The 16,670-nt window shown below is 36.6% G+C and overlaps 1 protein-coding gene across 4 annotated transcripts in view; it reads right to left on the reverse strand.

Annotated features, from left to right (window-relative positions):
* Positions 1-4,164: 4,164 nt before the first annotated feature.
* Positions 4,165-16,670, reverse strand: part of LOC149803847 (uncharacterized) — a 156,014-nt gene continuing 143,508 nt past the window's right edge. For all 4 annotated transcript variants that reach the window (XM_089953664.1, XM_089953663.1, XM_089953665.1 and 1 more), the window contains exons 4-8: positions 16,412-16,581; positions 15,266-16,012; positions 13,113-14,471; positions 11,194-12,570; positions 4,165-7,539 (exon numbers count right to left, since the gene is read on the reverse strand). In XM_089953664.1, coding sequence (XP_089809790.1) covers positions 6,370-7,539; positions 11,194-12,570; positions 13,113-14,471; positions 15,266-16,012; positions 16,412-16,581 — 4,823 coding nt within the window. In that variant the 3' untranslated portion in view covers positions 4,165-6,369. The remainder of the gene's footprint in view (positions 7,540-11,193; positions 12,571-13,112; positions 14,472-15,265; positions 16,013-16,411; positions 16,582-16,670) is intronic.

Below are 16,670 nucleotides of genomic sequence, written 5' to 3' on the forward strand. Positions count from 1 at the left end.
GTCGGGTGGTTCAATTACAACACTAAAATGGATGTAAGAAGTTACCAGAACAGTGGCTAAGCTAAAAACTAGCGAAACCTTTCGGTGGTAACGGAAGGTACAAGACAAGGGTTATTGCCCTTTGTCTATCTGATTTAGAAAAAGACGATTTTCGTCTTTTAGCAGGCTAATAATCCCAAAGTAATCTGCTTTGGGAAAGTATTTGAAGGATAAATGTCATTACAAGGAAAGGTTTCTGCAAACATCGACAGAAAAGCATGACAGAAATTCATCAAACAGAGATTTCATAATCCAGGGTTCGCAGTTAAAAGCATAGTACAAAAATGCATCAGACAGAGCATTCATAATTCAGCGTTCGTAGTTAACGGGTTTCAGATGCCTGTCTATTTCATGTCAACTTACATTAAATAATATTTCATATGATTCATGACTGCTCCGGTGGCCTAGTGGTTAGAGCGTCCGCCTCGGATGCGAGAGGTGGTGGGTTCGATCCCCGGCCGAGTCATACCAATGACTTACAAAAATGTTACTAACAGCTTAGCGCTCAGCATTAAGAGGTTAGTGTTAGGAGTGGTCGGCCTGGTGTCAGGATAATGTGACTGGGTGGGACATCATGCTTCTCGATAAATCTATTTGAATCTGTCAAGTCCGTATTTTCCACATGACAGATTTCTTCTTCAGTGGGTCATAAGTCCGTATTTTCCACATGACAGATTTCTTCTTCACTAGATCAGGTCTTCGTCACACCAATGCTTATACTGAGTCCGAACTATATGTTCCGTTGATTTTCCAACCCAATCATTTCCATTTAGACGTTATGGGATTCCGGACTATATGCAAGATTTACTTACCGCCGAAATTTAAGAAGAAAGGAACATTAGGGGATTAACAGACACACAATAAAACATTTGCTGCGTTTTGATTTTGGATAAACAAAGATTTCTTAACCCCTTGAAAAAGGGATATTTCTATGATCCCGAGGATTCCTTAAATATACCTCGGTTTCCTTATATTTCTCTTTTCGTTTTTATTAGGAATGATCCATCAACTAAAAGCAAAAGTAACAAAAACATGATTAATATTGGTAATTGAATTAAGACGTGCACTGGTTGAGAAAGTCACAAACCTTTTATTAAAATATTTTCTTCATACATATGTCTCTTATTTGTTTGTGGCATGTATGTCTAACCGATGTCAAAGTAAATGTTACTTTATTATTCAATTACACACTTATGTTCGTCATTTTTCATTTATATTAATGTTGTTAGATCTCAAGCAAAGATGCGATACAATCACCAGTTCTATGCACTTTACATACATTAATGAGGTCTAAAGAAAAGTTGGTCTCGTTTTATAATGTCCCGACTTTATTAAAGGCTAATACACATATACTTCCATTAGCTCAATTGGACTGCAATGTTATAAACTGAGTAAATAAGTAGCTAAAGCAATACAAGAATATTGTTACATTGATATACAATGAAAGTACGTGCATCTTCTGAAGCAAAGATAACAGCCGTTTCAAAAGCGTGATAATCACACCATTCCCACACACCTCATGCACGCAAACGCTCTTCTAAGAGGATCCGGAAAGAAGTTCCGTGTGTACAACAAGTGCGCTACATACATACACAAAAGAGTTGCAGTGGCGTACTAAGGGTAAATGGTGCCCGGGGTAACTGTGATCGTCCCACCAACGATTTTCCTACAATGTAAGTTTTATCGGATGTTTTGACGATCTAAGACCTCTTGCGCCTGCGGCAGCCGCCTGTCCGCCCCAATCCCCATTAGTAGGCTATTCACAAGCTGCGCATAATCCTTATATTTTCTGAATTTTGAAGTTTAATAAAATATTTAATATTTTCTTATCCTATGCTACCTAACCTTCAACTTAATCATTACGTAGTTATATCACCGACACTACTCTAAAGTAAAATGTTACTCGTCCTGTAGTGTATTGCATAAATAACATAGTCTTTCTTCAGCTGGTTTGTAATGGCTAAGAGAAGTACGAAATTTCGTCAAACACATACCAAACAATTATTTATTTGCTTGTTTTCATTCTTTTCCTTCTTGGCATTTGTTACATATCCTACAAAAACCTTTTGTGTGTGTATAGATGGGATATGTATTGATTTTGCTTGTAAGTATGACAACTATTGAAGTTGTGGTATGCATTTTCGCTTGTGTGTTCGAAGGCACTTCCCTCAAAAGAAGTGTTCTTCAAATTAAGAAAAAGACAAACTTTAACAAATATGCAAACTGATCAGGTAAGCTATTTGAGCAGTGGGATGCTTTAGAAGAAAGTTCTTGTTGTTGTAGGGTTTAACGCTATTTTTCAGCACAAGATAGGCTATACATGGCGGCCAGTATAAATGGTGGAGGAAGAACCCGGGAAAACCCCAGAAAGAACCACCGACCGACCTACGAGAAGCTACTGGTAAGCTTTCTCACAAACCCACATTGGCCGAATCCGAGACTCGAACCAACGCAGACAGAGGTGAGACGGCAGTGATCTGTAACGGTGAGCGCTTTAGACCACTCGGGTCCCCCCGCTGAGAAGTATATGTTACCTCCTCACACTGCTAACAGTAGTGCCTTCTTGGAAGATGCCGTCTCTCCCTCTTTTATTAGGGAAAATGCAAACTATTCCAGTTAGATTATGAACACTGTGGGATATAATCGACTCCAAAGGAGAGAAAGAGGAAATGTAATGTTTTCGTTTTACTATACATTCGCCGTATCTTCCAGGAAAATCTCTGATGTCCGACTACAAAATACAAAACGGGACATCCGTCTATTCGTGTACATTTTATCCAAAAAGACGTATAATGAGTATCCCCCTGGGCGTTATTGTGCCCACACTCACCCACTCTCTGAGTTATCTATAATTAAAGTTCTGAAACAATACACTTTAGTACCATAAACAAGAACTAATGAAGGATAATAACAAAGAGGGTTGTGTCAGCCTCATTTGATCTTTACTACCTACTTTGAATGAAAACAAAAATGTTCTAGTTTATTCATATTTTACTATAATGATAAACTGGGGGATGTGTAATTTCTACCAAATATCTTTAGCAGACTTTCTTAGCGTCACTAAAGCTAGCTGCCTTAATAACAACAATACTAAATATATGAAGCCCCGTATGACATGCAAGTATTTCATGTAAACAGTGAATTGACAATTTGACAACCTGTTAGTAAATATACATATTAGTACAGGTAATTCCCATGCACACGTTACCAGGAGTAAGGAGGGTAGGTGGCTCGTCGTGGGAGATGAACTGATTAAATTCCCACTCATACCAGTCAAAACGATATTGTCTTTTGATAAATATGGACTGATGGATAACCTTTGGTAATTATGGACTGAGGGATATCGTTTCATAATTATGGACTGATGGATAACTTTTGATAATTATGGACTGAGGGATAACTTTTGATAATTATGGAGTGATGGATAACTTTTGGTAATTATGTACTGATGGATAATGTTTGATAAGTATGGACTGATGACAACTTTTGATAATTATGGACTGATGGATAACTTTTGATAATTATGGACTGTGGGATAACTTTTGTTAAATATGGACTGATGGATAACGTTTGATGATTACGGACTGATGATAACTTTTGATAATTATGGACTGAGGGATAACATTTTGCTAAAAGAACATGAATAGCAAGTCCTGATATTTAGCGAAACCAACGCTTGTAGTATATTTTTTCAAGCAAATGACCGCGTGTGACTTAAGATGTTGTCAGAAAAGTAATGGAGGTCACGCTATTCCTCCTGGGCTTATGATGTAGGTCAGACTGGATCGATGTACGTTTTCTTAGAATTTATAGAACAGGAGGAGGTTGCATTTATCCCGCACGAGATTTTTCCAATTTGGAAAGGTAAAGCTTAACAATACCATCAGGTAATCTATTACAGATGTTAAATATTACGTTCTTAAATATGATTTTTTTCCTGGTGTTTTAGTCGCAATTTATTCAGTAAAATTTGATAAAATTTCCAATACGCTTACTTATTTGCAAAGAAAAGAGAGGTGGAGGAAGAATGGAGAGAGATTTGATCCGATTTTAACGAAAGTAATCTTGCATGAAAAATAGAAAGAACTTGTAGATATAGAAAAATAAAAACAAAACTCTAGTAACTGCATAACAAATCTATTTATTTACAATATCACAAGTGGTTTTGCTTAACATATAGTGGTCAATTTAATAAATCGTCAACGTATATTTCAAAATATTTGCATCGGTATCATTATACGTTTTGGCATTCGTAATATTGTATTACCACATAGGATTATAGTTCTGTACATTTTTGCTCATATCGATACGGTTTTTGCAACATCTTTATTAGATATATTTTGGAAGGTATTTCAGCCATATAAATGTACCCACAATCCATGTGAGAAAGCACAACTAATTGACCAAAGGTATTCTCATGTCGATGGCTTTCATAACAGCAATTTCAATTTACTAAGAGGGCGTCAATCTTAGATGGTTGCAGAATTAAGCTGCAACATGTTTTTAACGTGAACACGCCAAGACATCATATTAATGCATATTCACGAGTCTCCCTGTGTTACACTCGGAAAAAGTCGTATGCAGCACAATTCTTAGAGGGATACATTAATGTAATCTGCATTGTGGGATACATTCACACTATCTGCATTGATGGATACATTCATGCTATCTGCATTATGGGATACATTAACACTATCTGCATTGATGAATACATTCACGCTATCTGCATTGATGGATACATTCACGCTATCCGCACTGATAGATGTATTCATGCAATCTGCACTGTGGGAAGTTTCTTAGGTAAGATTAACTTCAGTCAAATAGGTGGAAAGATAATAATAATATTCCCAACCTACACATACAACATGTACCGTAATCACTAACGCATGAAGTCACCTTATCTCCAAATGAGGGCAATAAATATTCCTAAAGAAAATTACTTACTCAACAATCACAAGAATATCTATGCTTTATATAGATTCTTATCCCATTATTTATTTATTTTATTTTTAGGTCTTTCTTTCCAAACCAAACAATAAAATAAATACAGAGGAGCCTTCAAGCTTTGTGCAAAGATAATGTTTTCAGTGCATGTATACTTTTATGCCGAGCGTTTTCTTTGAAATTTTGTCAGGCTATTGATTTAGCATCATTACTACCATGCTTATACTCGGCACGTTATAGCCAGGATTGTCATTATGTGCTACTAAACACTAAACCTATAACAAGTCACAGCATTATAGGAAACAAATAAACAGCTGAAATATAAATGTTTCTACATTTGAATTGACGGCTAAAGCTCAAATATACATCCAAGATGACCACAAAGTTAAAACATTGGAGGCAACGCCAGAAACAAACTTTTGAATTATACTATTACACATAGACAGACAAAGCTAGGTAAAAAATTAATAACTGAACTTCTGTTCCCACTACCACAACACCCAACTTTGCAATCCAAGAGTATTATTTGCAGTAAAGACTGAAGGAAACATTCTGAAGATGGCATTAAATATGTGTACATTATGACCAATAAAAAGCTATAAAGAAAATTGAAATCCATTAAAACAATTATCTATGACACGTTTACAACTCAAGTGATAAGTCGAACGCGTAAGTCTCTGGAGACGATTTACAGATATTTCTCTGTTGTAATATGCAGCGAATCCAAATGGATTTGAATAAGAAGTATAATAAATCTTGCGGTAAAAATGTTTGAACTTCTAAGTCTTAGGGTACCAATGTTTGAACTTCTAAGTCTTAGGGTACCAATGTTTGAACTTATACGTCTTAGGTTACCAATGTTTGAACTTATACGTCTTAGGGTACCAATGTTTGAACTTATACGTCTTAGGTTACCAATGTTTGAACTTATACGTCTTAGGTTACCAATGTTTGAACTTCTATGTCTTAGGGTACCAATGTTTGAACTTCTAAGTCTTAGGGTACCAATGTTTGAACTTCTAAGTTTTAGGTACCAGTGTTTGAACTTATAAGTCTTAGGGTACCAATGTTTGAACTTATATGTCTTAGGGTACCAATATTTGAACTTATATGTCTTAGGGTACCAATGATGGAACGTATAAGTCTTAAGTTACCAGTGTTTGAACTTTCTCTTTGCAAATTATGTTGACTGAGCTCAGTTCCAATCATTCAAGAAATGTTATAGTACAAAGTTTACAAATATTTGGCTAAATAGAAGTTTAATGATTGCTGATGTAAATGTTTACCATGACCTTGACAGTCTTACTTTAGAGCAGTCATTGTTTGATGCACAGACAGCACAATGTACACATGACGTCACAGCGAATCTCGCACAGAGATGCATACTCAGTAACTCAGACTTGTGTCAAATGTTTGAAAGCTTCGCGGATAGCCGTGATATTTATTTAGGAACGAGTCTGTATTATCCAGAGTTTCAGGGAGAGAATATGGCCTTTCAAAATGAAAGCCACTGTCAATCTTGTACCCGTTTTGTCTGGATTTTTCTCCGGACTCCCTTTCCGAGACCTCATATTTCAATTTGGCTATTTGAGTAAGCTTCGGCAGATAGATGATTGCCAACATAGCGACAGCACTAACGAGCATTTCCAGGGAAACGACAAATTCCGAGTGCTGTCGAGGTAAAACGAAGAGGATAATTATCCACGCTGTCCAGATACCAACACTTGTCCAAGAAAAGATCAGGAGGAGCCTTGCTTCTCCCATATTTTTGGACTCCTTTCTAACTAGTATACCATAAAGGCTACAAACTACGACTAGAAGCATTACATAAACATTGTGTGCTACAAAGTCATTTCGTTGAAATTCACAAGCGTAGTAAGTAATGTTTTCTGTAGTATTTCCTGTTACTCTTGAATATTTCTCTTCGATGAATAATGGTGTCTTCAGCACCCACCACTGAACGCCTACTGCTATTTGAACACCTGTTAGGAAGAACACGGACAAAACTTGGTTTAATCGCGAAATCTCTCCTCCAAGACCAATATACCTATAATCCCTCAATGTCATCATTTTTGTAAGAATAATGGCAAAAGCAAATGCATACGAGACTCCATGAGCGAAAAAGCGCATTCCACAACCAGGTTCACTTGGAGAGAAAAGAAACGGAAATATAGACATAAACAAAAATACGATGGCCACAAGCAACAAAATTCCTAAAATGATGTATCTCCGAATGAGGGCGCCAGTGCACACTTTACTCAGAATGTAAGTCATAAGGATCAAGGTAATGGCCGCGCCGGAGCATGCTATGATGAGAACAATGATCCTCCAGAGATCTGGAATAAATGAAGCCGTTGTTTCCTCATAAATTCGGTCTGGACCATGTGGTTGGCTCGATTTTGATACGACTGGTGTCTCCTTTTCTTTGATATTTATGCACCTACAGTTTTTATAGCATTTTGAACTTCTTGGAGTTGGCAATTCGAAAATATTACTGTCATACGACTTGATTTCTGTTTTATTTATTTCCAGTAAGCCTTCCTTCCATGTGCCGATCTGTGAAAGAAGCAAAACATTAGCAGGTTGAAAAGTATTGTCACAAACAGTATATTATGCATCCGTATTTCTAGTGTTTGTCTCCACCGAAATGAAAAGAAATAGCTCTGCTCTCAAGTCCTTCTAATAATGTTCACCCTTTCCTGCTCCCTTTGATCAAAGTCAATTTGAACATGTATACAAGTTAAACATAACAGTGTCATACTACATGTATATGACTGTACTACATGTATATGATTATACTACATGTATATGATTATACTACATGCATATGATTATACTACATGTATATGATTATATGATTATACTACATGTATATGATTATACTACATGTATATGATTATACTACATGTATATGATTATACTACATGTATATGACTGTACTACATGTATATGATTATACTACATGTATATGATTATACTACATGTATATGATTATACTACATGTATATGATTATATGATTATACTACATGTATATGATTATACTACATGTATATGATTATACTACATGTATATGACTATACTACATGTATATAATTATACTACATGTATATGATTATTTATTTTCCGCTCTAACATATGAAGGTATAAGAACATATTCGTAAAGATCGTTTTCATTGCAAATTAAATATTTTTACTATCATTATGTTGCAAGCTGAACTTTTATTTTTATTCAGTATTGGTATGGCAACATTGATATAATAATGTTTTTATGTATCTAAAGATACAAAGTGACGATATAAACCCTGTAAACTTGGAAAATATCACATTCTATAGACTAAGAATGATCTATGGATGAGACAATCAAACTTGACACCAATACTTTTCGACTGCAGCCTCTTTCCACCTGGTGACATCATATTTCAGAAAGTAAAGAATTATCAAACCTCACGAATGATTTCAACAGGTTTCATGTGGTAAATGACTATGTTAAAATATAGATAGCCTGCGTTCATGCATGTTAGCTGTCACTACTGAACTACCATTACAAAGGGACATACTCTGTTTCAGTGGGATTCCGATTACAATGAGATGGTACAAGCAGTCACTGCAAGAGGTATACTTTCTAAACGGACTATAATGAATGATGATACCTTAACAGGTGTGAAAAATAATATCTTCTGCCACAGCAAGGCAGCAGAAAACGATACAGTGAATCCGAATCGAGAGTATTTGAACTTAAAACAATGGCATGAACAGTCACAATGACAAGACAAGTCGCTATCTGCTTAACATCTAGTCTTTATATCTCATATTGAAATATGATGTTCTGTTATACTATCTATGAAATTCGAGAACAATCAACATATTTCAGCTGGACATTATATAATCAAACTAGAGTCCATCTAATGGACTGACGCTATATTGGCTGAAACAAATTCCCACGTATTCAAGATAAGACCGTTTCTTCGTTTTACCTAATGTATGTTGAAACCATCTCCAAAATGTATGAGCAATAACAAAATGTTACAACTAGCCACTGTGACATCCATATTGGATGCAAGGTCGTCACCATTTTCATTTAGGACCAGCATGACACCATTAGAAGTCTTGTAGTAAAACAAACCGCGTAAATATGGCCATCCAATCTGCGAGCTTTAACAAGATTTTCAAGGTCTCTGCACCATGGTGGCCATACTGGATGCAATACCAACATCATTTTCATTTGGGACCAACTAAATAGCATTGCAGTTTTTTGGTGAAAATCTCATGTCAACACGACTTTCCATCCAGGCGAAGTAACAATAACAAGGTCTTTAAAATGGCTATATAGGCGGTCATGCTGGAGGTCAGATCAGCAACATTTCTGTATAAAATCAAACAGATATCACAAAAGGTCTTCTAGTGAAAACAACATGCCGATACCTCATTCCATTGACGAAGCGTAATAGATTATCAAGATAGCAGCTATGGAGGGCATTCTGAGTGTCTAATTGGCAGCTTCGCAAGTTAGATCCAATTTGATATCACAAGACGCTTTGTGGTTAAATGCCAATGCTAACATGACATTTCGTTCAGGAAGAGTAGAGATAAGATGTTCAAGATTGCTGACATTTTCATTTAGAAGAAACTACATACGATTGAAAGTGTTTTCGTGAAAACCTCGTACTGATATTACCAATCATTCAGAAATAATAGCAATAACAACACCTTCAGTATGGATGATGTGTCAGTCAGTGTCAATGCCAGAACAGTACCAATGTCATGGTCTTTAGGTGAAAACCCCATGTACATAAGATTTTCCACTGAGGAGGAGCAGCTATAAGATGACTAAAGATGAATGTCACAGCGGCTATAGTGGCTGACAGATCGGCACCATTTTTTTTTAATTCGGGATAAACTAGTCATCAAAAAGAGTCTGGTGGTGAAAATTCCAAGACATCGTAAAAATCTTGCAATGAAAACACCATGCTGATATGACCACCCATTCAGAAGGAGTAACAATAACAAGATTTTCATGATGGCTAATGTGTCCGTCATACTGCATGTCCGAACGGCACCATTTCCTTTATGACCAACAATACAATCTTAAGAGGTCTTCAAAATCTACTACTTATATGAATCTCTATTCAGTAGGAGTAGCGAGTATATGATTGTGAACACGGCTATCACGCTGGCCATATGGGAAGTCAGATCGGCAAAGATGTCGTTTAGGACTAACTAGACATCCTTAGTCTTTAAGTGAAAAGCCTTTTTTGATATAACTATCCAATCGGAAAGAACAAGGATAACAAGATTTTCAAGATGGCTGATGTGGCGACCATGCTGGATATCTGAGAAGCACCCTTTTCGTTTCTGACCAACTAGACCATGGGTTAAATGTGTGCATAACGTTTCATGACAATCCTCCGGGCAGTTTAGGTGGAGCAGTGAAAACAAAGTTGTACAAAGAGATAAATGGTCTACGGATAACAGTCCATCCCATACATTCTTCTTGTCTATGACCAGTTGATCTGAAAATTGCAAATAATTGGTAACGGACAAACTGCAGTGGGATTATGGATTCATGAATGACAAACCAAAAGTCTTGGAGCCGTGGTAGCTCAGTTAATCTTGGGTCACAGGTTTGATACCCGCCCAGGCCGGCTCGGGTCGGTTTCCTCGATGTCGTTTTGAAAGGCACTTAGTTCCCATTTCTTCGTCGTGATACAGCCAGTAATGTGATCAAGTTCCGTCAAACAATCAATTAAAAACAAAATATAAAACAAAATTCTAATCTTAGTGACAATAACGGACACTTAACGCAGACAAAAGAAAGAGAGATAAGTTAAAAGATTGTATAACCATACCATCCGGGGAGTTTTATAAGAAATTTCAAGGATTTACCATTATGATCTGCTAGTACTGAAAAATGTCTTTATTGGAAGCAACTTACAGAAAAACTAACCTTGGTCCAGATAAGAATTATAATCATACAATTTAAATTTCTGGACGTAAGTTCATTCTCTACATGGATGAAATGACGTTGTTGCTGACTAATTTATCTAAAACTAAGACGAAAACAATTGAAATAAAAAATATCAAAAAGAAAAAAATCTTTAGTTGAAGATATCGTCAGAAGTATTTCCCCAAATTACTCCAAATAACACAAGAACAAATATTTTGAGGACTGTAGGAAACAATTATTTTTGTGTAAAGAAATGTTCACTTACCGGCTGAAATCCCTTGGTCTGGCTGTTGTACAACGTGTATAATGCTAGATTTATGCTTCCTTCCGCAATGTTTACTTTCTCACCTTGATATTCAAAGAAAACGTTTTTCAACTGTTTAACTGTTTCTGCTTTTCCCTCCTGTGCAAAGTCTTTGCAAAGCCCGTCTCTCAAAGGACAGAGTTTAGAATACGCGCCGTCTATTGCATGCAGCGTGATAAAGACACTTTTTATTATCGCTGAAGCAGTACTATTCAATAAATCTCCTATCTGAACCTTTCCTGCCGTGGCAAACTTCTCCAACCACGGGTTTCCTGTATCTACTGATGGGTTACCACTCTCAAGGTCTGACATATACGTCTGGTAAGCAGCATTCTTAGTACCAGCGCTCTGAAGTAGAATGCTTCCCAAAGGAAGTAATAAATCCCCAAGCCTTCTTAAGCTTGTTCTACTTTCCTTGCTGACGATCCATGTTTTAACTAAAGCTGGTTGAGACACAAGTGGCTGAAACAGTGATCGGATTTCTAAATCTGAAGCAAAGACAATAACTACGTTCGCTGAGGAGTTTCTGACCACATCAAGAGCGTTTAGAAAAGACTTCGAATTATATGAAGATACCTGTGAATAAACGTCGATGCAGATGTTCCTCATCATTGCCATATCACGAAAGCTGTTGAATTCCGATGAATTATCTCCTGATGTAATTAAAGACACATAATCCCAGTTCATTGCATACACAAACTCAATTACTGCATGGAAACTGGAATTAATATTTGTACCAAGAATACTCCCCATGGAAGTAATAGATAGTATGCCTTCATCATCAACGAATATTCCAAGTTTATTTATTCTTTGAATATCTTCTCTTGTCGACTGTGTTTCCAATGTAGTCCCTTGAAATATATATCCTGGAACCATAAGCGGGCTAGGTGGATGGGAATCATATTCAGTGCTCAAGGACAAGTGGCATGTCTCAAAATTCAAAAGCATCTGGTCTGCCAGTGCGGCATTTGAACAAGTGTCAATGATCAAACTGCCAACTGATACGTTTGCAAGTATCGTGGGAAATAAGTCCCTGAATGTCCTAATAGCAAAGAGAAAGGCATCAGCAAGTGTAGCTGAGCCTCTCTGTATGGCATACGTTCCACAGCTCAGGGTTATGTCTCCTGTATTACGTATTGGAAAAAATCCAGTCAAAAGAACATCTCCAGGAATATGGGAAAATTCTTGATTTGGTTTAAGAGAGCCATTACATGCAACACACCTTGGGCACCAACCTTTACATACACTTTCTGCTTTAACTAAGTCACCTTTTGAATTATGCATCGTCCAGTTGCTGCCAGCACTGGTGAATTTACCCAAGACATCGTATAGTGCAACCTAAAAACCGATGCAAAGTAAATAACTTTAAACAAGTGTAACATATAACAATATATCGACATCTATTTCTTTGACTATCTTGACAAATTAAAACTATTAATTCACTGAGGCTTCGCAATTACGTGTTGTTTCACATTTATGTACATCTGGATGTTCAATATAAATGAATAGATAACAACGATGACGAAACAAACTTAAACAGAAACTGAACAAAATAACAACGGTAAATCAAAGAACAATTTTACGTAAAATCTACATGCAATTGCAATCAGTAAAACCTGTCTTAAAAGACCACTGTTACGTAAGACAATCTGCTTTTGAGAGGCCAGGTTCTCCATGCACAGATTTATTGATTATATAGTGTTATGACCATGTTGTAACAGACCATTATTTTCTGTCAGAAGGGATGGTCTTTTAAGACAGGTTCTACTGTACTTATTTTGGTAACTTCACAACCTAGTAGGAGAAAATATTTCATGCATGGAAAACAATTCATATATTTAAATCGAATAGGATTTTACTAATTTAATATAAATGCTTACCCGTATGGCTTTAATGGTCGTTGAATCAACCGTCTGATAATTACTGATCTCTAATGGGACTTTCATTTCACCATTACTATAAAACTCTGAAAGGCTAATGAAATCTGATATATTAGCTGTTGGATCATGAATTTTTTCATGAAATTTGTCACAAGGTACAGTTCCATTTAAACACAAACTGCCAGCAAGATCTTGCAATGCAGACGATATGGTGCGCATCATCTGCTGAACATAGTATGACATCGGGTGGCTCTGCAGTTTAGTTACTGTGCGTGTACTGTTGTCACAAGTCTGGGCAAAAGACTCCGGGCTAACATTTATCTCACATCCGTATAATGTTTCATGAAATCTAGACCACCATGAGTTGCGATTGTTATTGTAACCTGTCAATGCATTTAAATACGCAGTAAAGCCAGCATCGGATGGGGTCTGGTATGGTTGTATCAAAACAGAGCCAGCTGGAAGTTCACTGAATATAGAACTCTCAGGATTATCTTGACTCCACGGGTAAAATACGTAATGCATCAGAGATGAATGTGTCATGCTCTTTAATGTTTCGATCGCAGTAGATGTATCCATTTCATTCGTCAGGAATACAACAACTGTTGAATCTCTAGGAATGTTCATAAAGGACTGAATAATTAACTTCGAGTTCGTAGAACCAGCGTCAATCTTAATGAGAGATGACACACATACACTATTATCATCGAATGCCCTCAAAAACTCCCTTAAAAGTATTATGGATAAATCGTCACTGGAATGAATAACAGCAATGTAACTCCATACAAGTTCTTTAAATAATGCAACAGTTGCAGAAATATATCTATCAAATTTCAATTCTTTGAAATAAATCCCAGAATTCGTAACCACAAAGCGAGGTCTGGAATCTGTTGCTGACTGGAAGTATGATCGAGGACTTTCTTCAAGCAAAACTGGGACTGCACTAATTCTTCCATTCACTTTCAGTGTCGAATTTCTGGAGGATTCAAAAGGACATCTTTCGATTTCAGAAACAATAAGATCCCCTTTCAAATTTGATCCACAAGAATCAACAACTAGCACACCGATATCTAAAACACTCGACCTGGATGCATTTAATCCATACAAAAGCGCCTCAGTGATTTCTAATCCTTTCCATGACCAGGATCTACATTCGGAACCAGGTTCATGAACAGGGACAGATGCAACCACAAATATATCGCCGGGGATGAACAGGATGGGTATATTCGAATTCAGTGCAGACTGGCAAGATGAGCATTCTTGGCAGTCTCCGAAGCAAATGGAGGTAGCGAAATATTCCATGCTGGATACTTGCAAGCTTGCATTAAATGCTACATATTCACTCATAAATCTTCCAACCTGAAAAGATTACATATCAAATAATACTTTTTCCTCACAAAATGAAATCCACGAGTCATTGAAATTCCATTTATTTTACATGTCCTGCATTATCGAATCACATCCCGAATTCATTCCTCAATGAATTGAGGAATCATGTACTGTATGTAATGTATTGAGGAATTATATCGGAATTATGGGCTAATGATTAATTTAATATATTTGAATTATCATATCGTTTGTACCGAAAACTACGTGTCAGACGTGATGTATTTCACGAGCTGAGATATGATTTGCAAACTACACCTGATATTTAGCACACCATTCTGAAAACTGAAATGGTTAGGATACAAACCCTTAGCACTTTAATACCTAGCAGACCGAGAGGGGACTTTCGAGACTATCGAATCGTTTGCAACGAATCAGTTCATAATGATTAATCTTTAAAATAACAAAATGTCACGCAGATATATTTTGGAATCCTTGATGTGTCAGGATGAAACTGTATGAAACTTATTTTTAGAGAGGAAATAATTCTTATTCTCCAGGTACTTATTTTTATCACTGTAAATGTTACACTGTGCCAAATTTACTACAGCCAGAATGAACCGCAGTAATTTAGTCTTCACTTCAGATGCCAAATTAGTCAACAAACTAGTGCCAATTGGAACTCATTTTGCAAAGGAAACTATGGAAATAGACGGACAGACTTTAGGACATTGTTATCATTTTATTTCTTCTGCGTATATCTTTGTCGGAAAAAAATGATTCATTCCTCATTATGCATATGGGGTAATTGGCTGTTTTCCTCTTACCTTCTGTGCGTGACCTTGCTGAACCCACCAAAGTGAAATGTTATATGCATCATCGACAATCTCTCCAACAGCTTCGCCGGTAAACACTCCAGTTCCTCCTATCATTATTTTAACAGCTTCCAACAAACCAGGACATCCATTCACGCCTTTCTGGACACCACAACCACGGCTGACTACATGTTTGCCAGCCTCCCACAGAATATTATAAGCTCCAAGCACCTTATTCATGTCCCTTTTTTTCGTTCTCAAGAACATATATTGCTCAGTAGTATTTACGTGGCAGTCAAATACGTGTGTGGTAGTATTCAAAAGGCAGCCATGTTTGGTAACCAAATAATCCATTGTGACCTGGTCCCAATCTGTAGTATTCCATGTCTCAGACGAAAAATATTTGACAAAGCCATTCAGTGAAGGATAGTCGTCATCTAAGTATAGCCCATTATACGATAATGCTGATTCAACACCTTGTCCTAAAACGAGACTTAAGGACTCTGTATTGACATTGTTTGCAATTTGTTCAGCAAGGGCATTTTCAGACGCGAAAATGACAATTCCTTTCGTTCCTATGGATGAGAGCTGAGTGCGACTGATGTTGCCTGAAACCACTGTTAGTGAATCCTTTATGCATACCCCTCTTGCTTTGACAGATTTTTCGAAAAGATCTCTTTCCGCTTTCGTGGTCTCAATGTTGTCTGATATAGTGGTAATGTACGTCCAGTTTAACATCTTCAATAGTTCAACGGCCGCCTGTGATAAAAAGGTACTGAAATTTAAATTCGGTCGTCAGCTGACTTTGATTAAGTATAACTAGCAACTGAGATATAATCTAATAGAGACTCGGCATTGACTAATGCAAGGAACCCCCTCATTTATCAATAATAATAATAATAATAATAATAATAATAATAATAATAACAATAATAGTAATTAAAACTCGTGTTAAGTTCAGCAGAATTATTCACACATTTCACAACAAACTGCAAATCAAATAATTTGAACATAATCCTTAATTTTTAAGAAAATGTTATTTTGCTTTTAAAATAATGGGTGAGTTAAGATTATGAATTAGTACGAGAAGAAAAACCCAAACCACACATCGTAATAAATTAAAGAATCGCGTCTTATAAAAACAATCATTGTAGTTACCTCCACTTTTCTCTTAGAGGGCAAGGTAACCGACAAATGGCTTCCTGGTTGCGCACGCACAGATGTGGTTGGCTGAAACTGCTGTCGTACATCCAGGTGAAGAATGCCAGTGGGTGCTAGGAGGTTTTCAATTGTATCCGATACAGCTTGTGATGTATAACTAAACACTCCTGAAATTATGAGTTAAGTCCATTCGCTGCTAAGTAATATATTGAAGTTGTATTGAGCATATATAGCAGATCTAGCAAATTACAACCTA

Source organism: Sinohyriopsis cumingii, chromosome 3 (assembly GCF_028554795.1).
Source record: "Sinohyriopsis cumingii isolate HCF-2022 chromosome 3, ASM2855479v2, whole genome shotgun sequence".
NCBI lineage: Eukaryota > Metazoa > Mollusca > Bivalvia > Unionida > Unionidae > Sinohyriopsis > Sinohyriopsis cumingii.